Below are 23180 nucleotides of genomic sequence, written 5' to 3' on the forward strand. Positions count from 1 at the left end.
GAGACTAAAGTCAAATGAAATACATATTTCAGAATGCCCCATCAAAGACCCAATTACTGGATGTAATTGCATCCAGGAATTAACAACGCCCCCATTTGTGACTTTCCCAAAGAAATGTCTCTCTTCTTGACACAAGATGTTCTCTTTCAGTGTGGATATCAGAGATTCTGTTTTGCTCAAATAAAACTGTTCCTGTGTTATTAAATCTCTTTACATTTTTATTCACAGTACTCTTGATTAGAAATGCCTTTTAGGTCCACCAGTACAGAAGTCCACACATCAGACTGGCGCTTCCATCCTATTGTCCATGTTGGTCTGAAACAGTCCTAGAAATCAAAAGGAAGTTTATTGTTCAGACCTGTGTAACACAGTTCACATAATCAGAAACCAAAGTTGGGCAAATCCTCATTATTTCTTAGATTTAGCATTTTTTTTGTTTTTGTGGCTACAGAGAAAAGTTGCTGATAAATGCAGTTTCGTGTGATACAAGAAACTTGCTACTTTTGGTCTTGTTTTGTTTACAATCTGATTCATTGAAAAGAAACAGATCACAATGACATTTTCTCATCAAAGCCCAGAGATACTAGCCATATTGCATTAATTTGCAGACACTTCAGACAATTCAAATCATGGATTCAGAACCCAAAAGAATGTATTATCAATATCATCCTGTCTTTATTTAAAAGGCAAACACTTTGTTCATCATGGATTTTTTCCCTTAACTTTGACTTTTTTTAAAATATTGCATTAAAACATTTTATTACTGAGTTTTTGGTACCTATTGATAGTACAACTGCTATCACTTGCCTCACCCTAGTCCAGACTCTAGGGCATACTTTTCGTAAGACTCTCAGAAGGAAGACAGAAGCCCTGTTTGAAGAATATGGTTTATATCCTCCTCAACAGGGAAACAGCAAAAATGGTTCTGAGAATCTCCTCTTAAACGAGACCTTCCAAGAACTTCGAAGATGCCACCAAATCAATACTAAAGCCACCTTCTCTTATGCAAGTTTACTGTAAAGTTTCACTTTTGAGCAGTGCACAGTTCTAGGGGACACTGTTCTGTTTTTTGTTTTTGTTTCGGCTACACTGGGTCTTCGTTGCTACACTGTTGTGGTGAGCAGGGCTTATTGCGGTGGCTTCTCTTGCTGCAGAGAACAGGAGCTCTGCAGCATGTGGGATCTTTCTGGACAAGGAATCAAACCCATGTGCCCTGCATTGGCAGGTGGATTCCTAACCACTGGACCACCAAGGAAATCCAGGTGCCACGGCTCTCATCATAGTCTAATCAGTGCTTCTCAGGACTGCTGTCAATTCACAAGCTATTGATTTCAGGTCCATCACTAAATAATGAGCTTGCATCAAAATTTAAATCAACTGTGTCCCTAACCATGCTGTTTAGTGCAGCTTTTTGGTTTGTTTTCTCCCTTAGCAAGACTTTCTCAGTGAAGGAAGCAGTGCATTGATTTATATTCTGATCCCAGCTCCTCGTCAATTTGCACTTTGAATAGCAGTTATCCAAATGAGAAGGGTGCCCTGTGGATGTGAAAAGCAAAATCTGTGCAACTGAACATGGACACTGTGTTTTCACCTCTCCTTGCCTTCTTAATAGACATAGTTCTGGTAGCAAAATTAGGAACAAAGAGATGTCTTTGAAAACAGCCCCCCTTTCAACGCTTCTTTAATCCTCACCCCTTTTCCTTACATCTTAAACATTCAAAACTTTCCCTTTCCCTTTCTAGTGCAAAGGTTCTGTTACACTATTTTGGTTTAAGAGTGATAGGTACCTTTCCCACAATGACTTCTGCCCTCCTGGGACCAAGCACAATGTCTATTTATTAAAAATTAAATACGAAGTAGACAGATGCCCTATTGTTAAAACTAAATACAAATAAGCTTTAGGCTTGCTGATGGCATATAACATTAATTAACAGCATCCATGTTATTGATCATAAACCCACAGCAAGGAAGAGTTTCTTTTCCCAGCCATCAGTGACAATATCCTAAAACTGCTATGTCTCTGAGAATACTAGAAAAATAGGGGATTGACCACTTTCCCCATAAGTCTGACCCAGGTGATACAGAGCCGAAAGAACTGGATTGAAGCCTCAAAAAGGAAGAGGAAGTAGAAAATCTGTCGTCAAATTTTGCTTGGAGACTAGAATTTTAATTTAAACTTAGATGTGTGGCCATTGACGACAGAAGGATATATTTCCCATAGTGAGACTTTCATTGACTGTATTCACTGACTGTAAAGATGTAAATTTTAAGATCAATGTTCTCTGAAAAATTGTTAAAAAATAGAGTAGAAAAAAAAACAGAGTAGGTCTACAGAAGCTAAAATGGAAGTCTACAATTTTTAAATTGAAGTATAGTTAATTTACACTGTTGTGTTAGTTTCAAGTGTATAGCATAGTGATTCGGTTATACATATATACATATATACATATATATATATATATACACACACACATATTTTCAGATTCTTTTCCATTATAAATTATTACAAGATAATGAGTATAGTTCCCTGTGCTGTACAGTAGGTCTTTGTTGTTTATCTATTTTATATATAGTAGTGTGTATATTTTAATCCCAAACTCCTAATTTATCTCCTTGCCCCCCAGCCTGGAACTCTACATTTTTGACAGGAAACATTTCTGCTTCTGCAAAGATTTATTTTTTATAAAGTTTTAATTAATGCTATAAAATTTTCTTCTTTTCATTGGTGACTTTTTCAAATGCTCACAATATTATTCTGGTGAGTTCCTATAATTTTGTAGAGAGTTTCTCAGCAATATTATTCTATCTTCCAGGTGAAAACTGAATTATTTGTTTGGAATAACCCTAAGGGTTTCTGAAACTGACCTCCCTGCTCAGGATGGACCTGGGGAGTTTGGACCATGGGAAAAGCTAACAGTTTGAGAAACCTTGGAGATCTTAAAGGATCATTAAACCTTCAGTTTCTCCTATTCCATGTTTAAGAGCAAAGAGCTATATGCTATATATAGTATAGCAAAGAGCTGTATTATATAAATATAATAAAAATATTAATTAAGGAATTGAATTATGTTTTAGTAAGAACTCCAGATTAACAAGGTGATGGTGTTAGGTTGCATAAAGAAATTTTAAAGTCAACACAGAGAAAGCTTTGTTCTAGCACAGGAATTGCTTCTTGAGCCTTGGGGATCAAACGCATAAATCCTTCATTAGGTATAATGATAGCTATATAACACTTCACATTTTCTATCACACTCTTTGTATTTTATGCCCGGCCATTCTCCATCAATTTAAGTTGTTCTCCAAATTTATGGAGAGCAGTAAAACTAGTAACTAAATTACAGATTTTACCAAAAGAAAAGATTTTACTACTCTCTAGCGAGTCTTAGTACTGATGACTAATAGCCTTTTATTTCTTAAGCAATGTTGCCATCTGGTGGTTACCTCTATGCATATCCCAAGCCTAAGTGAACTAGAGAGACCTCAAGATTCGAATTGATTTATAGTGCAGAATTTCTTTTCATTGTGAATCAAATTGGTTAAGGAGGAGGCGATTATCTCTCCTCCCCAATTTTACATTGATTATTGTTTCCAGTAATCAATGTTGCTTTGTCTTTTGGCCACTTTTGGCCATTCACTGAATAAGAGCTAAACCAAACAAGGAAAACATTAAGAAAAAAATTAATCATTATTTTCACCAAAGCACCATGTATTTCAAATATTGGCACATTCAATTTGGCTCCTATATATGTATATTTTTTCCTGGAGCTTTTCAGAACTTTCTTTTCAACACTAAGACACTGTAATGATGAGAGATGATATTGGGGCCTGAAAACAGAAAAAGTGCGTTAGTCTTTGTGAATATAAACTGAGACAGGTTCATTTCCGATTTCCTCTTTGGGACATTTGATGAGTAAACAGAAAAGGCCAAATTTGTCTCCTCTATTTAACGTTTGGGAAAATTCCAGGTGAGGTGGGCCACCTGTGAGGTCTAATGCTTGGATGTCAGTTTCACTCTATTTTAGATTTTCTCTAGAGACTCATATGAATAATCATAAAGCTGTTCCTAAGTCTGACTCATACAGGTGACTAGCTCCACTTGGCAGACAACCATGACTAGGCAAACTGTGGCCGACGGGGACGCGTTACTCTGTGAGTCTCTCATAATACACAGTGAACACGGGGTGGAAGGGAACAACTTATGAAATACACGTTCTGACAGCTCAACAAAGAAGCTACCCAAACAAGAAATGCAGGAGAGGACATTTTTAACCTCTAGGGAAGAAAAGTAAAATTTCTCTTCTCTTTTGTTCTCTTTTATTGAAAATCTAATTATATAGCAACATTTTTATATGCATGTATACAAATGAAGAATGCATATACTAAATTGTCAGTAATTTACCTATTATTGGAGTACGGGAAATCATTTAATATTCTCAGAGGCTTTTAAATTAATTTATTATTTTCCATTTAGAAAGTAAAGGACAGCATAATACATGGAATAAATTATTTCTGTAACATTCTGCTTGTAAGTCATTAAAGCCAGACCTAGACCAGTGTTTTTCAAACTTGTCTGCTGATGTTAAAATACAGATGCCCCTGGAGATTCTGATTCAGTGTGCATGGAGTGGCGTCCAAGAATCTCTCTTTGATAAGTTTGCCAAGTGATTTTCATCATCAAACAAATTTGGGAAGTATTAGTCAACATTTTTACTGAAGTGACTAAAGATGTAAGTATAATCACTACTCAGACTTATTGGAAGTCAAGTATAATTTAAGAATCGTCATTTTTAATAACCTAAATATTCAAAACTTTAGAAAATATTTTAAAATTTTTATAAAATGTATGCTTTATATGAATCGGAATGCAAATTCATCTTTATAAGGAATGCGATTTGGTGTGTTCTAATTTTGAATAATATCCATTTGTCTCTTTCATTGATTCATAATTACATTAAAGTTTAGCCTGTTTGTAAGAAGCGTAAATGGATTTGCACTAAAGAGATTAACTTGGAAAACAAAACCCTGAAAAAGAAAGCAGAAGAGAACAAGAGAGAGAAAATAGAAGCGAAGGTCAAGGTATAACGTGTAAGGGATTAAAGGAGAATCATGGAATGCTGGAAAAGCAACATTGACATAAACACTGAGTTCAAGGGAATCTTACTTTATGATATAGTTGATAGAAGGGTGAAGAAAACAAGAGGAAAAGCTAAGCAAAAGTATAAAGATACAGACATAAGTAAGAGATTTCCATTCTGAGCCTGTTATTCCATAGTAAATTTATTAAGTGAAAAGTCTGTTTATCTATGACAGAGTCAGAATTCTTCCCTCCCTTGTAAAAGCTGATAAAACCTAACTCCCAATGGTTGTGGCATCTGTAATTCTAGAAAACAGTAGGTCTTAGGAAGTATTTCCTGAAATAGGTCTTCCAGAACAACACCTCTTTAAGAACTCCATGAAGAAAAAGGCTTCCATGGAAAAATAAATTTGGAGAATCTACACAACATTCTCCTTGAAGTTCCCCACAAACAGTAGAAGATTCAAGGCTCTGAAGAATCCCAAAGAGACGATTTGTGTGCAGACCAGGGAACACATTGCAGGGCTGGGCTCCCTGGTCTAAGAAGATGGAAGCAGCCCCAGCACCCCAACACCAGAAGTCAATTGCAGAAGGCTCCACTTCATCCAGTGGCACTCAAGATCTTCTGACAATTACTACCTTTTCCAAAATATACTTCACGTCACATTGCAAGACGTTATTTTGGTTGTTTCACTAAAATTATGGCTTAAAATATACTGAAATGGAGCTATAACATGCCCATTTATCATATTTTTTGTTGCTCACCTAATAGGAGATGGAGTTAGCTGCCTGGCTGACATACTAATTGCCAGTGATATTATGCAAAGTATGATGTTCATTCTGGCAACTTTAGGAGAAAATTTTTGAGCATGAAATTACCCAATCACATTGCATTTGAAAGAAGAAAATTCATTCCTGCTTCATTTTCAAGGCCCCTTTTCACTCACTGCGTTAAGGCTTCACTGCTTTGGTATTTAAATGGCATATATTGAATGTCACTTTTCCATATGGCCCCTGGACTCACATTTCAATGACCTAATGCAGTTTGAAATAGTAGTTTCTTAGAATCTCCATAACACATTACCCTTAGTAGGTATGATATTATTTAAAGTCACACTACTAAGAAGTCTTTCATTTGACCCAAAATTTATAGAATGCTATTGGCAGCAGTCTGCCTCATGAAGGATTTGCAGGGTGCCTAAAAGTGAATTATAACGGTCCGCAACTTGCCTTGTTTTTTAGGAATATAGTAGGTGGAACACAAAGTAGGGTAACGAGGAGTGTTAGATGGATCTCTGAGCCCCTGTCCCCACACTCATTTTATTGTTCATGATGATCTTAGGATTATAGTTTTAGTGGATACTTGTTAAAAGACTGACTAATTCACCTGTGGATGACATAACTGAGTTACATTCTCTCATAAAGTTCACCATACTTCTCCTACTGTCTTGCATAACTTTCTTATATATAGATGTTTGTCCTCAAGTTAATTCAATTGCTATGTGGCACTCTTTTAAATTTGCTCTACTGACTGTATTTTTTTCTTTACGCCATCATATATGCTCTCTATGACAGGAAAAACAAAGGAATGCAACTGAACATGACATTAAGCTCAGAAGAGCCAGGACTTTGTCTATCAGTGTATCCCTAGCGGTGTATACTGTATCTATCACCCAGGAGAAGCTCGTTGAACTTGCGAGTGTTTGAATGAATGAACAAACAAAGAAATAAACAAAAGAAATGATGCAGTAGGCCATCAAGGAACAAAAGAGAACATGATGGACTATTATTGTGAAATAAAAAGCCTTGAAGGAAGACTGCATGGTGTACTCGATGAACAGTTTCCTTACCTTTTTTATGCTGCGTGGATCACAACAAACTGTGCAAAATACTTAAAGAGATGGGCATACCAGACCACTCGACCTGCCTCCTGAGAAATCTGTATGCAGGTCAAGAAGCCACAGTTAGAACAGGACATGGAACAACAGACTGGTTCCAAATCGGGAAAGGAGTACATCAAGGCTGTATATTGTTACCCTGCTTATTTAACTTCTATGCAGAGTACATCATGAGAAATGCAGGGCTGGATGAAGCAAAAGCTGCAATCAAGATTGCTGGGAGAAATATCAATAACCTCAGATATGCAGATGACAGAAAGTGAAGAGGAACGAAAGAGCCTCTCAATGAAGGTGAAAGAGGAGAGTGAAAAAGTTGGCTTAAAACTCAACTTTCAGAAAACTAAGATCATGGCATCTGGTCCCATCACTTCACGGCAAATAGATGGGGAAACAATGGAAGCAGTGACAGACTTTATTTTTGGGGGCTCTAAAATCACTGCAGATGGTAACTGTAGCCATGAGATTAAAAGACACTTGCTCCTTGGAAGAAAAGCTATGACCAATCTAGACAGCATATTAAAAAGTAGAGCAAAGGTCCATCTAGTCAAAGCTATGGTTTTTCCAGTAGTCATGTATGGATGTGAGAGTTGGACGGTGAAGAAAGCTGAGCGCCGAAGAATTGATGCTTTTGAAATGTGGTGTTGGAGAAGACTCTTGAGAGTCCCTTGGATTGCAAGAAGATCCAACCAGTCCATCCTAAAGGAGATCAGTGCTGGGTATTCATTGGAAGGACTGATGTTGAAGCTGAAACTCCAATACTTTGTCCACCTCATGCGAAGAACTGACTCATTGGAAAAGACCCTGATGCTGGGGAAGATAGAAGGTGGGAGGAGAAGGGGACGACAGAGGATGAGATGGTTGGATAGCATCACTGACTCGATGGACATGAGTTTGAGTAAGCTCCAGGAGTTGGTGATGGACAGGGAAGCCTGGCGTGCTGCAACCCATGGGGTTGCAAAGAGACAGACACGACTGAGAGACTGAACTGAACTGAACTGACACCTGGATTTCTTGTGGGGAGAAACTGAAATCATGTGCTTGAAAACTCTATAAAAACAGTATAGAACTACTCAGAGAGTATATCTCGAATATGAAGACAAAGAATTGTGAATAAACTGAAGCTGGCAATTAAGCTACAGCAGGGAACTGCAGCATCACAGAGTCAACCCCAGAGCAGAGGCGCTGTTGATATTTTTTGAGGGAATTTTCAGCCATGGTTCAGGCTTCACAGAAGGGAGGTAGATGAAGGGAATCTGCAGGAGAGTATATCATTGCAAAGAACTTATAGGTACAGAAGAATTTTTTTCCTGATTTTATTATTAGAGGTTAAACTGATAATACAGTAACTAACATTTACCCAGGTTACAATAAAAGTTTATCATTTTTCAAAGTCACCAAGGTTAAGGTGCATGCCTTGATGAAATGAGTATAGGTCAGCCACCTTCTGTTTTTGGACCCTTTCCACAAATTATTCTAGACTAACTGCCAGGCCCTGTGCAGTTACAGTTCAAATCAAAGACTTGGGAAATGGCAAGTGGCCTGACAGGATACAGAGAAATAAACTGAGTACATACAACATTTTTCCCAACCAGGTGCATTCTCACATTTCAGTCCTAAAAAAAAAATCTGATATGTAGGCATTCTCATTACTTAGTGAGGTTTAAGAAAAGACCTTTTAGCCCATAACACAAAGTAATTGATTTATGGTTTTAATATACATCAGCTTTTCCAGGCATGCATTTACTATGCAAATCAAGGCACTGCTGTAAGTTATTATTCAAAACTTCACCAAGAGTTGTTCACCATTTCAGAAAACCCCTGACCATCAGTGTTTCTGACGTCACCGGTACAATGCACACTGATTTGCATTTGTAGCTGGTAATTCTACATACAGGTGGAAGTGTCTGATGACTTCACTATATCTTCTGGGATCATTATACCCAAGGCTTTTTGTTGAAATACATTCTGTTTTATTAAAAATTTCCTTTTTTTTTCTGTTTATATTACAGTTTGAGTACTGTATCCACTGTTTAAAAACATATATGCCATATATGGAATTTGAAAGATGGTAACGATAACCCTACATGCGAGACAGAATAAGAGACACAGATGCATGGAACAATTTTATGGACTCTGAGGGAGAAGGTGAGGGTGGGACGTTCTGGGAGAATGGCATTGAGACATGTGTATTGTCATATGTGAAACAGAGCACCATTCCATGTTCGATGCATGTGACAAGGGCTCAGGGCCGGGGCAATGGGATGATCCAGAAGGATGGGATGGGGAGGGAGGTGGGTGGGGGGTCCGGGAAGGGGAACACATGTAAACCCATGGCTGATTCATGTCAATGTATGGCAAAAACTATTACAATATTGTAAAGTAATTAGCCCCCAACTAAAATAAATAAATTTATACAAAAAAAAACAAAAAAAAACAAAAAAAAAACATATATGCCTATAATCACACTAATTTTGAACTTCATTTCAGAATAGCCAGAATACATATTATAAAAGGAGGCACTGAGTCTGGGAGGGTTGACAGAACTACCAATCCCATCCACCTGCCTCCCTCTTCAGTGAAACTGAGGCTCAGAGAGGTGCAGTAACTTGCTTCAGGCCACCAAGCAAGCTGAGGACTAAGTCAAAACTGGATCTGTCTGGACACTGAGCTCTTCTATCAGCACTCGGCCCTGCCTCAAAATGATGACTACACAAATGCAGAGGGAGAACAATTAAGCTTGCACTTCAGAATAAGTTGGCGGCTCAGACTGTAAAGAATCTGCCTGCAATGTGGGAGACCCAGGTTTGATCCCTGGGTCAGGAAGATCCCCTGGAGGAGGGCACGGCAACCCACTCCAGTGTTCTTGCCTGGAGGATCCATGGACAGAGGAGCCTGGTGAGCTACAGTCCATGGGGTCACAAAGAGTCGGACACGACTGAGTAACTAACACTTCCACTTTCACTTTCAGAATAAATTGGTGACCATCAGACCAGGGGGTGGAGGCTAGAGAGGTCTCTCCCTTGCCTGTGTCCCATCACAAGAGACAGATGCTTTAGGGAAGTTTTTCTTTTTGTTATCTGTGGGGGTTTTCATTTTGTTTTTTATTTGTTTTCACCTAAACAGCCCCAGCTGCTGGTTCTGGCCCTGAACTTATGCAAACTGAGCTGTGACCAATTTGGAGCTTCTCTCTAAAAAGCACACGGCAAAAGTTGTCATTTGCGAAGCTTGCGTTTGAAGACGGCATTAAAATGGACAAAAAAAAAAAAGCAAAAACAACATTACTTATCATTCCATCAAGAGCTTGAACTTTTTCAACAGTACTTCACAGTGAAGAAATCAAGAGACAGACATTCTATTTAAAAATCTACAAATGGTTCCCTTAGCTTTTAGCCTTGAGATTCAGAGTTTCACTCAGATGGAGTTCCTTTTTTCTTTTTAAGATTTAAAAAAACATTTTCTTCTATAGTATATTTTTCTAAATAGAATTTTTCACAAAGCAAAAATCAAAAACAATAGTGCTATTTTATTTTTTAATTGTTTAGCATAGCTAAATGTCATTTATTAATCAGCTATTCAATGAGAACTCTTCTGCATTCCAGGCATGTCCCTTTCTTTCTTTCTTTTTTTTTTTCATGGAAATGCATTTCATTTTAAATACAGCAGTGTGTATAAGTCAATCCCAAACTCCTAATCTATCCCTCCCCCTCCCCACCCTCCTCTCAACAGTAACCATAAGTTTGTTCTGTAAGTCTGGTGAATCTGTTTCTGTTTTGTAAATAAGTTCATCTGTATCACTTTTTAGGTTCCATGTGTAAGCAATATCATACAATATTTATCTTTCTCTGTCTGACTTACTTCACTTAGCATGGTAATCTCCAGGTCCATCCATGTTGCTACAAATGGCATTAGTTCATTCTTTTAATGGCTGAGTAGTATTCCATTGAATATATGTATCAATCTTCTTTATCCATTCGTCTGTTGATGGACACTTAGGCTGCCTCCATGTCTTGGCTGTTGTAAATAGTGCTGCTATGAACATAGGGGTGCGTGTATCCTTCGAATTCATGTTTTTCTCTGGATATGTGCCTAAGAGTGGGATTGCTGGGTTATATCGGTAGCTCTATTTTTACTTTCTTAAGGAACCTGCATACTGTTCTCCACAGTGACTGCACCAGTTTACATTCCCACCATCGGTGTCAGATGGAGTTCTTAGGAGATCTGAGTTTACAACCAACTGAGTAGAATAGGTAAAAGATGTCAAGATGTCAGGTAGCTTTTCTATTTAACATGTACATTAAAACTTCATTCAGAAACATTCCCAGGAGATAAACACAAGATAACTAACATATAGTCTTCAAGTTAGCTTCTACCCAAATCACCACTCCACATTTATGAAGCAAGAGAACTCTCTCAAGTAAGTAGCTTCAACCAACAGTGCTCAACTAAACCAAACTGGGCACTTCAAAGTAGGAAAAGAGAAGCCAACCAATGAACTATATTTTCCTAAATCATCATCATGTACATGTAGCCTGAAGTCCCTGTTATGCTATAAGTTCCCCAACTTGAGACTGGGGCTGTCTTCCAAGTCCCCAAAGAAAATAAAAACACCCCAGACTGTTTTCCAGCTAAATCTAAAACCAGCAATTATAATATTTATGATCAGTCTGCAAATTGAAATGACTCTTCTTGTCTTTTGGACATAGCGCAGTAAAAGTTTTCCACTTTAGTTGTTATAAAAGAGCCTTGTGTTTCAGGTTGAGAATCCTGAACCTGTATAATGGACTTTGCTTCAAATGAATATGATCCTAAACACCTAGGCAATAGTTTTTATCAAATTAATGGAATCTGTATCTATAAAAATAAAATAAAATGCAATATATCTGCAGTTACAAATGTGCTAAGCCAAAACATTTAACTCTCTGTGTGAAGTGATACACAGAATTGCCTTGTCACATTAGCTTAAGTGAGGTCTGAGGCAGCACAGCAGGCAGGTGGAAGCACTGGGTAAGCTGGCCATTGCAGGTGTCCTGGGCAGAGGAACATGGCTGGTGGTTTTAAAACCCTAGGGAGAAAAATAAAGGGCTCATTATTATGGTTGATTTCTTAGACTTTCTTTTGAGAAGACCTAAACAAAAGATGGGTGGTTAATCCAAGTTTGAAAGTGAAAGTGTTAGTCGCTCAGTCATGTCCAACTCTTTGTGACCCTATGGACCCTATGGACTGCAGCCTGCCATTCTCCAGGAAGCAAAACATTCATATTGCTGCTCCATGCTGAGTACTAAGAGAAGCATTAAAAAACAGAAACCTTGCTCCACCTAGACAATCCCACTTACTTGGCAATCCACATCTTATTGGAGAAGGACTCCGGCTTCGAGATATCTGGAAAATATAAAAGTGTAATGCAAATTACACAGTAGATGAAGCTCAAACAATGAATTCTTTTGATGTTTTTTCCCTAAATCCAGATAAACAGTTGCTCTGAAGCAGTTTAGAGCTATAGTGGCTTTGCCCTGAAGTTTTTGCCCTATGATTCCTTTTACACTTCCTGAAGTGCATGTATACTCAACTTAGCTTAAATTATTTATTATTAATTAAAAGCTCAGTGGCCTGGGTTTTGTTGGCTTTTGTGGTGTTAGTTGTTAACAGCTGCTGAACATTTTTTGAGATTGGATGCTCACTGGCCATACTGAATTCCATGACTTCCAGAAGATATTATTATAATTATGAAGATTAATTAAGGCTAAAATTATCAAATACTCTCTGGCACATCCTTTATATGAATTATCTCATGTGTCCAAAATGCTACCTATTAAAGGGAGTCCCTGAGAAGCCAGAAAAGACCCACATGTCAAATCTCATCTTTGTTTTCACTGAACAAAAGCCAGTTATCCTGGTTACCTACCATCCTGACATGGCTCAGAAATAATTGGCTGCAGGCATCATTCTTACTCTGAGCTTTCACTTTAAATAGACACTAGCAAAGATGGAGGCTGTTCTGCCCATGAAATCTCAAACAAGTCAACCAGATTAACCAAAAATTTTTGTACCAGTCTTGTTGTAAGGAGATGATGGTGGAAAGGGACAGAATTTTGGTAATAGTTTCACCTTTGAGAATACATTTTATTCTTATCAAAGGTTTAAGTTTGTTCTCCTGGGGGACAAAGGAAAGAGAGAGGAGGGGCTCAAACATGTATAAGTACTTATCACAGAGGGACACTGCCCATTGATAAATCTTCCAGTGAGTGTCCAGAGTTAAAATGTGTCGTGGCTGTAAGGACAAGTGGCTAATATTGCTCTTGCTTCTGATATAACACTTCCTCTTAGGATGAGGAAAATTTTTATTCTTCCAGTATAAAACTCATAAGATGTCTCTTTATCAGCCCATTAAGTGTACAATCTTTTTGCTTTTACCTATGGTGAATACTTATTTGGCAATAAGGATAATTAAGTTTTATTAAAATCTGCAAGAGCAAAAGAACCACGTCTGACATACACCTTTGCATTCTCAGGCCATTTTGTTCCTATGGTTAGTCTTCCCCAACCCGTAAGAACTCTGTAAGATCACACACCACCTCCTCCATGAACCAAATCCAGAGGGAAGCACTGCCTCCTCTGACAGCTTTAGTACACGGTGCCTCTTTTATGGACTCTATCATATACCACATTCAGTTACTTTGTTTAAATCATACTGATCTTTCCATACTGATCTTCCTATATTGAAACCCATTCAGGAAAGAAAACATGTTTTAATCATTTGTGTGTTGCCCCTCTCCTCCTAGTCTAGCATCCACTCAGTACAGAAGAAATGTTTTATAGGAACTTTATTAAACATAATGCTTTGCTGAGAGGAGTTTAGAAGTATAGGGCTACAGTTGCATCACTAGAGATAATTTCAGAGAATGGAGCCTTGACAAATGTGATCCTCCTTCTTCACCACTCTCCCCAAAACTAGGTTGAACAAATATTTAAAGAATTTTTATTTGAAGGAAAAGCAAATTGTTAGCCTATCTGGTATCCACATGTCTTGGTCCAGACATGTATTCAAAAGGAATTAACTATGAACAGTGGTGATTCATAATAATTTCAGGTTTTAGGGATGTTATCATCACAGTCTGCAGAGGTGTTTTTGCTTTTTTTTTTTTCTTTGACAGACTTATTGCTAATCCTAAGAACAAATATACAGAGACTAATCTTAATTCTTCCTACTTTGAAATTTGGAGGAAAATCAATACCTGCAATGCCCTTTATACAGTACTGAAATCCAGATCATTTGAGCAACTTCTCCAAGCTCATACAAGAAGTTCTAGAGGAACCAGGGACTGGTGTGTGCAGAGATCAGTTGACTAAGATGTCCCATTCTCTGTTTAGAAAACTAATTGATATCTAATAGCCCATTTTCATTTAAAGATAAAAATAAAGCAATGAAATAACTAATAAAGAAAAAAAACTACCTCTCTTTCCTTCTTTCTAGAATGATAAATTCCTTAGCCCAAGGTCAGATAGAAATCAATCTAAGGTGACTGCAGCAGGTTCTTTTTCTACCTCCAGACTTACCATCACCTCTTTTATAGGTAACTGTGGATGAAAAAATACATAAGATGATTTTGTGTAAAAACAATGAGACAGATACCTACCATGCCTAAACCAATATGGGTACGAGGGCAGATGGGGCTTAAACTCCTGCTTCGACATCGACTTACAGATCGCACTGAATTCCACTGGAAAAAAAAAAGAAAGAGAAAAATAGTCAATGGTTTGTAAGGGCCCATGTGGCTTACAACAATACTTATATCCCATAGAATGAACAAGAAATTTTCTGACATGATTGCACTTGCCTGTTACTGGCAATTGGCATAAGGTACACTAATTTCTTATAGCTGCCCAATATTTGACAATAATTCTGGGATATTTCTCAAGAAATTCTCCTTACAATGAACTTTGGGATATTCAAATTCTTCATGCTAATGGAACTGTTGCAGGAAGGGGACCCCTTCCAGGGCCTGAAACTGGGCTCTTGTCTAACACTCGGAAAAGAATTGTCCGAGGAGACACATGTGCTGACAAAGCAAGAGATTTTTTTGGGAAAGGGCACCCGGGTGGAGAGCAGTAGGGTAAGGGAACCCAGGAGAACAGCTCTGCCACGTGGCTCCCAGTCTCGGGTTTTATGGTGATGGGATTAGTTTCCGGGTGGTCTTTAGCCAATCATTCTGACTCAGAGTCCTTCCTGATGGTGCAAGCCTTGTTCAGCCAAGATGGATGCCAGAGAGAAGGATTCTGGGAGGTGGTCAGACATGCGGTGTCTCCTTTTGACCTTTCTCGAACTCTCCCATTTGGTGGTGGCTTATTAGTTCCATGTTCCTTACCAGGACCTCCTGTCGTAAAACAACTCATGCAAATGGTTACTGTGGTGCCTGGCCAGGGTGGGTGGTTTCAATCAGTGTGCTTCCCCTAACAACTCTCCCCTGAGAGACTTCATACTCAAGATACTTCTTGGGAATTGGGGGGAGGTCCTTCTTCTGTAACTTCTTCCTGCTGTGCATGGGCGTAGGCCTGCCTAGCAGAGCAGAAATGTCTCTCTACCTGATCTAAGTCAAGGTGTTTTTTGCCTAAAACCAGCATTCACCCTTGTAATAACAGCAATTTGGTTTGAAACTGTTGGCTCCTCTCAGAGATGAAATAGACAGGGACCAAACAGGAGACCTAACAAGAATGGTCATCACTGGTCCCCAGACACAGGAGGCAACATTTAGGGTAAGGGATACAGGGTTTGTGACATTTTTTTTTTTTTTTAATTGGTTGGTGGTGAGGCAACAGAACTATGCTCCAGGAATCTTGTGTTTAGCCTGAAGTTACCATCCTCCACCTGGGTCGGGGCTCCAGTTCTCACCTTAAAATGATGCTCAAACAAAGGAGAAACTACACTACACCAGGATGAGAAGACAACAACATCAGAGGTAGACAGTTTGCCCAAGATGCTGGACCTGATTCATATGATCATTTATAAAGTTTTCTTGACTTCTTAGACCTTTACATATAAATCAAATGCTTTTCTATCATAGGCCTGATCCTATGCTAGTTTTAGAAATCAATCCAATTGTTGGGTTTGTGGCCAATTACTTGTGTCTACTTCTGGGTTACCTTGGTAAATTTCTCTACTACAAGGCTCTAACTGGTTGGCCTTGAGAAAATTTACTTTAAAAAAAATTATAGTCATATTCAGGTCACTGTGATATTACTAGATGGGATCCCTTCACCGGGCCAATTAATAATGCATTCTTGGACTCTGGCCATAAATTTGAGCTTTCTTCTATTACTCAAGCTCAATCAGAGCAACAAAGTTTCAGCAAAGGAGGGAAAAAAATCTCCCACAATTATGGGATGGATTCATATGGATAACACCGGGCTATGGTAATTTAGGTTTAGAGTCTCCTCTATGTTAGAAACAATTAAATTATACTAAGGATAATCAGTCTAAGTAACACTAGAAAACTGGACTATGTGCCTTATAGACAGTGCCAATATATAATTTCCCTGGGAGATAAAGATTCTACAGAGTAGACTAAGTCAGATGACCTGGGATATTCTGGGCTACATCTAATGGAAGCTCTTAACTTAAGTCTTACTTGTGACTTTACTAATACTGCTGGCTATGTTATTTGTATTTCACCTGTTTTACAAAATTGCTGTTTCTTACACTGCCAAATGTGTGACTGAGGCCTCTGATAAAATAATATATAGTTCCATATGAGATTGATGATGGTAACAGTGTAACTCTAGATATGGGAAGAGCCAATAAGAGGGAAAGAGGTCTTTCCTGGACCAAGAGGCTAGTAAGACAGGTGGTCCAGAGAATTTTGGGTACTGTTTTATGGCCTAGTCCAGTAACAGCACGTTGAGTGGCCTGTCAACAAAATCTTTGCCAAACCTGAGAATGGACATTCTCAGCACCATGAGATAAAATGGTCATGGAATGCCCCCCTCAGAATCATGGTCAAGTTTATGAACAAAAAGGGGCTCTGCCAACTGAAAACTGACACTTGCCATCTACGTCTACAAAGATTAAATCATGGCCACTGCAACTGCTGACCTTCAACTCCCCTGAAAGGAGTTCAGGGTGAAATCAGGAATGAGGCACTCTGCGTTCTGGGAAAAACTGGCAGAACAGGCCTTCAGATAGTTAGATCTTTTCAGGAGAAGATTTTAAGAGTCCCAATTCTTGCATCTTCTCATACCTAGAGAAACACTGACGTCATTAATGGTGATATCTGCTTTGGCTATTAAGAAAAATTTTACAATTAAAAGTCAAAATAGAGTAGCTATGGTTCAGACATCCTGAGAAATAACTAGGTGATGCTATGGGTGTACTTTCAGATTAGACCTTGTATTGCTAAACACTTGAGTTTTCTGAGTCATGTCAGGCTTGAATGCCACCATTCTCAAAACAATGTCTGCTGGAAGCTAGTAACTGCAACCTTACTTTTTATAAAACTAGGCAACTGGCTACCTGGCTACAAGTCTCCCCGAAGTGCCAGGTCCAGACTGGGTTTCAAGTCTATTCTTCTAAAAAGAAATGAGATTTATTTTGTCTATAAAAAGTCCAGTTATCACTCCCCCAACTACTTCTAATTGGGTCTGTTACACCAAAATGGTAGACCAAGGGATTGAGATTTTAATCATACAAGACTCAGATCTAGAACTTGGAACTCAGGAATACTTCCAATTCAGTGTCTATTCTCCAAGCTGAAGCAGTCCTATGCCCCATTTTGACAGAAAGTTATCACAATCATAGTTGCCTAGTTCCTCAAATTAAAACTGAGAAGAACTCTGTGGGGCTCTGGAGTACAGATCTGTTCTGTGTTCTCCATTTCTTGTCTGTAGGATATCGGCTTCATTCAGCCTCCTTGACCTTCTCTGAGTTCCAAAGGGTGGATTCAAACAATTGCTAATCAGGGAAGGGGGGGATACATAAACAGAGGAGAAACAATCAAAGGTTGGTACAGCCTCCAGACAGGGTCCTGGTTCCTACTCAAAGAAATATGCATAACAATGTCTTTGAGTTCTTCTACAGAACTGGAGCCCCGACCCAGGTGGAGGATGGTAACTTCAGGATAAACCCAAGATTCTTGGAGCATAGTTCTGTTGTCTTACCACCAACCAATCAAAAAAAAAAAAAAAGTCACAAACCCTGCATCCCTCACCCCAAATGTTGCCTCCTGTTTCTGGGGACCAGTGATGACCATTCTTGTTAGGTCTCCTGTTTGGTCCCTGTCTATTTCATCTCTGAGAGGAGCCAACAGTTTCAAACTAAATTGCTGTTATTACAAGGGTGAATGCTGGTTTTAGGCAAAAAATACCTTGACTTAGATCAGGTAGAGAGAGACTTCTGCTCTGCTAGGCAGGCCTACGCCCCTGCACAGCAGGAAGAAGTTACAGAAGAAGGACCTCCCCCCAATTCCCAAGAAGTATCTTGAGTATGAAGTCTCTCAGGGGAGAGTTGTTAGGGGAAGCACACTGATTGAAACCACCCACCCTGGCCAGGCACCACAGTAACCATTTGCATGAGTTGTTTTACGACAGGAGGTCCTGGTAAGGAACATGGAACTAATAAGCCACCACCAAATGGGAGAGTTCGAGAAAGATCAAAAGGAGACACCACATGTCTGACTACCTCCCAGAATCCTCTCTGGCATCCATCTTGGCTGAACAAGGCTTGCACCATCAGGAAGGACTCTGAGTCAGAATGATTGGCTAAAGACCACCCGGAAACTAATCCCATCACCATAAAACCCGAGACTGGGAGCCACGTGGCAGAGCTGTTCTCCTGGGTTCCCTTACCCTACTGCTCTCCACCCGGGTGCCCTTTCCCAAAAAAATCTCTTGCTTTGTCAGCACATGTGTCTCCTCGGACAATTCTTTTCCGAGTGTTAGACAAGAGCCCAGTTTCAGGCCCTGGAAGGGGTCCCCCTTCCTGCAACAGAACTTTGTTTTGATGCAGAAGCTGTTAGAAATTGCATTCAAATTTCCAAGTATTGGACAATGTAAGCTCCATGTGGGCAGGAATTTGTGGCTGTTTTGTTCATTGCTGGATCCCAAGCACCTAAACAGAGTGCTTGGTTCATAAATAACTATCAAATAAAATGAATTAATGAATGAGTGCATGGGTGAATCACCACTGTGGACCTTCTACTCTCTAGCTAAATCAACGCTCAAAAAAGAAAACTCTCTTTCCTATAATGAGATTTTACTAGTGTTAGGTAGTTAGAATAGGAAACAGGAGTCCAAAATGGCAGTGGCTAAAAGACAATGAAGGGAAAAGCCCACAAAAATGGAACAAAGGAAGGTCAAAGGAACTTCCAAGGACCGGAGTGAGAACTTCAGGTAGAACAGTTCTCCTGGCTAAGCCCAATTTGCTTAGGGCAGGCCCAGAGGGAGGATAAAAACATAAAAAGAGGAGCCAAAAGTGCTCTCTCCCTCTCTCTCCCGCGCACTGGGGCGTTCTTCTCTTAAAGTCTTTGGGTCCACGGTCAGCATGCCCTCATGCTTCGAGGATGCATTTTCCTGCTATCATCTAAATAAAAGAGCTGTAACACTGAGCTGTGGAGAAGGCAATGGCACCCCACTCCAGTACTCTTGCTTGGAAAATCCCATGGACGGAGGAGCCTGGTAGGCTACAGTCCATGGGGTCGCTCAAAGTCAGACACGACTGAGCGACTTCACTTTCACTTTTCCCTTTCATGCACTGGAGAAGGAAATGGCAACCCACTCCAATATTCTTGCCTGGAGAATCCCGGGGATGGCGGAGCCTGGTGGGCTGCCGTCTATGCGGTCGCACAGAGTCGGACCCGACTGAAGCGACTTAGCAGCAGCAACACTGAGCTGTAACACTGATCCATCTAAGAGCTATAACACCGTCTGTTTGAGACCTGAGAGCTGTAACACGGTCTGTCCAAGACCCGAGAGCTGTGACCCGCTGAGGGCCGAGGGCTCTAATGTCCGTCACTCCAAATCTTTGTTGTGACGAGACAGAACCGAGGAGCATACACTCGCCTAACACTAGCCAAAGTCTTCTTATCAGATCCTTTCATTCAACCCTTTCCTTCTCTGCTTTTGATTTTAGGGTATTTTCTTTAAGTTTGGGAGTTTCAACTTGGGTAAATACTGATGGTGCACTTAAGGAGAGAGACAAAGGAAGTAAAAGGCAATTGCTATTTGATGTAGACCACAGAAATAGTGGCTATTTCCTCTCCTCCCCTTCCAAACTATACTGCACAGTCTACATTAAGAGTTCCTTAACAGAGGGTGATTGTTTTAAGGGCAAGAAGCACATTTTACGAGCTCACTTCATGTGAGCATGTGTGATTCTCAAGTCAACACAACCAATTTCTACAGCCTCAGCTTTCCTAGCACAGAATATTTCACTGAGATACTATTTGCTCTAGTGAGATGTTTAAGCTGCAAAAAATCCTTTTCTTAAGTTCTTTTAAAATATACTACAGTGCTTCTCACACTCTGCATGTGAATACCTGCCACGAAACACTTCCTGTCTTCTCCAAGTCAAAGAGAACAGGAACTGAGACCACCAAGAAGGTAGCTTTGCTCTGGACCCAGGAGCTTCTCTCCAGAATTCACTTACCTCCTTCTAGGAAGGGCAGGGTAAAACTCCATAATCGGAAACATGCAAAATATCCAAGCATCCACAGCAACCAGTTCCAACACCCAATCCCCACCTTAACACACACATGTTCACACACTTGCATACCTAAGCTTCCACTTTGAAGGCTGTCCAATTATTTGACATGTTCAAAGCATTCTACAGCTGATGTACATAGGAAACTGATTGACTACTCTCTCCCCATCTCCTCTGCCCTCTTTTTCTCCATCCCTCCTCTCCTTACACATCATACCAAGGAGGAAAAAACAGGACACACTCCAAACAGGACATATTTCCAAACAGAGAACTGTCAATAAAAATTTGACCAACCGTGTTCTGAAAGTTAATCAATCACTTTTAAATGCTTAGAATTATAGAAAGCCTCCAGGTGAGCTCAAAGGCTTTGCCCTTATAATAGCATAGTATTTATAAGATGAAGAAGGCAAATAGGACCAGTTCTATCTTATAAAGAGGCTTCCCAGGTGGCTCAGTGGTAAAGAATGGCCTGCGAAGGCAGGAGACGTGGGTTCGATCCCTGGGTCGGGAAGATCCCCTGGAGGAGGAAATGGCAACCACTCCAGTATTCTCGTCTGGGATATCCCAGAAGAGTCTGGTGGGCCACAGTCCGTAGGGTGGTAAAGAGTCAGACACAACTTAGCAACTAAACCACCTCCATCTTACAAATAAAGCAATAGACAAAGAAATGACTGCCAGGAAATTCTGAAGACTCATGAGTCAAAGAAAAGAATTCGTTCTTTAACAACCAGTCCCATTCCTCTCCTTTGTATGAAATCTTATCAAACAACCCTTATGAACTTTTTTTATACAATCTTTGGGTTTGTAAATGTTCTCGAACTTGTGAATCAAGCACTAGGGATGAATTGTCACTACACAAGGCCACCGTACAAAAGCCCCTCTCCTGGTGACAGCTTCTCCCTTCATGACGACACAGTCATTCTCCATGAGAGCAGGCCACACATGATAGAAGACCAAGGGAGCCGTGAAATCGGAGTCATAGCTTCGACGGTACCTATTATGAACACATAAAAGAACAAGAAAGAGAGGTTAAGCAGTTATGTAGCCTAACTGGGAGGGGAAGGTCATCAGTGTAAAATTTTCATCTTTTATTCTGCTCAAACCTAGATAAATATGGATCCTGATTCTATTATTAAAGAGATAGTTGTGGGCTCCTAGAATAGGAACCAGTTATAACAAGGACCCAACATGAGCTCACTAAGAATAAGTCATGTCATAGAGAACAGACTGGGGTTGCCAAGAGGGAGGAGGTTAGGGGAAGGGTGGAGTGGGAGGTTGCTGTTACCAGATGCAAACTAGTATATGCAGATGGATAAACAACAATGTCCTACTGTATAGCACAGTGAACTATATTCAATACCCTATGATAAACCATCTGGCAAAGAATATTTTTTAAAAATGTATATATATGTATAATTGAATCACTGTGCTGTACAGCAGAAATTAACACAACATTGTGGAAGTCCAATGTGCTATCCATTGCACAACAGAGTAACCCTAACACAACATTGCAAGTCAACTATATTTCAATTTAAAAAAATTAACAATAACAACAACAAAAAAAACTCAAGTCATGTCAGACTAATCTTGTTCCTTCTCAGGATTACAAGAATTGTAATTCAGGGAAATGCTAGAGATGGAGAACATCTGAAGTCCCATAAGCCACCTACAAGATTTCTCGTGTTATCTTTGTGGACAAAATAAGAGAAATATAGGTGGATGATTAATTTAAGTAGGTGGATTAGACACTGGTTCAATAATCATATCCAAAAGGGTAGTTAATGGGTCAACAAGAATGAAGGTGCCCAGGGCTTGCTCGCTCTCTCTCTCTCTCTCTCAATCCTGGGGTAAGTCAATATGTTCATCAATGACTCCCATGAAATACATGAAAAATGTTCAAAGGTGGGGAGTGGGTAGGGAAAAAGAAACAGATGACTGTATCAAAAAAACAGTTCAAGAGGTTGGAACTATAATAAGCTAAATCTACTAATATAACAACATAATGCAAACACACATGAGGTCCTGCAACTGAGTCTAAAAAGCATGTAACTGGGTTCAGGAGGGAGAGGACATATGTATACCTATGACTGATTCATGTTGATGTATGGAAGAAACCAACACAATATTGTAAAGCAATTGTCCTCCAATTAAAAATAAATAAATTTTTAACAAATAAAAAGCATGTAACTGCACAGATGATTGGCTCAATCACAGTAAAAGAAAAAAAAACAAAACAGGTTTTAGTTGAACTCAAAATGAACCAACAGTGTTCTATGTCCAAAAAAAAAAGAAAAGCTACTATAAATTAGAAGACTTAATAGAGGATAAAAATGGTGTTAGCACCTCCAGTCTGGTCAGTTCAAACTTGGGGTTTACATTCAATGTGGACACTTTTTAAAATTTTTATTTACTTTTAATTGAAGGATAATTGCTTTACTATATTGGTTTGATTTCTGCCATACATCAACATGAATTAGCCATGGGTGTACATATGTCCCCTCCCTCTTGAACCTCCCTCCTA

At 39.4% G+C, this 23180-nt stretch overlaps 1 protein-coding gene across 7 annotated transcripts in view; it reads right to left on the reverse strand.

Annotated features, from left to right (window-relative positions):
• Positions 1 to 11853: 11853 nt before the first annotated feature.
• The window catches only part of SPATA18 (spermatogenesis associated 18), a 46031-nt gene continuing 34704 nt past the window's right edge, over positions 11854 to 23180 (reverse strand). For 6 of the 7 annotated variants that reach the window (XM_081590063.1, XM_081590042.1, XM_081590084.1 and 3 more), the window contains 4 exons: positions 21530 to 21653; positions 14607 to 14690; positions 12306 to 12351; positions 11854 to 12034 (listed from right to left, as the gene is read on the reverse strand). In XM_081590063.1, the coding sequence (XP_081446189.1) occupies positions 12027 to 12034; positions 12306 to 12351; positions 14607 to 14690; positions 21530 to 21653 (262 nt within the window). In that variant the 3' untranslated portion in view covers positions 11854 to 12026. Of the gene's footprint in view, positions 12035 to 12305; positions 12352 to 14606; positions 14973 to 18944; positions 21654 to 23180 lie in introns of all 7 variants that reach the window. The other variant, XR_014082103.1, reaches the window with a different exon arrangement.

This window comes from Giraffa tippelskirchi, chromosome 1, assembly GCF_054371585.1.
Source record: "Giraffa tippelskirchi isolate mGirTip1 chromosome 1, T2T-mGirTip1v1.2.pri, whole genome shotgun sequence".
In the NCBI taxonomy this organism is placed as follows: Eukaryota; Metazoa; Chordata; class Mammalia; order Artiodactyla; family Giraffidae; genus Giraffa; species Giraffa tippelskirchi.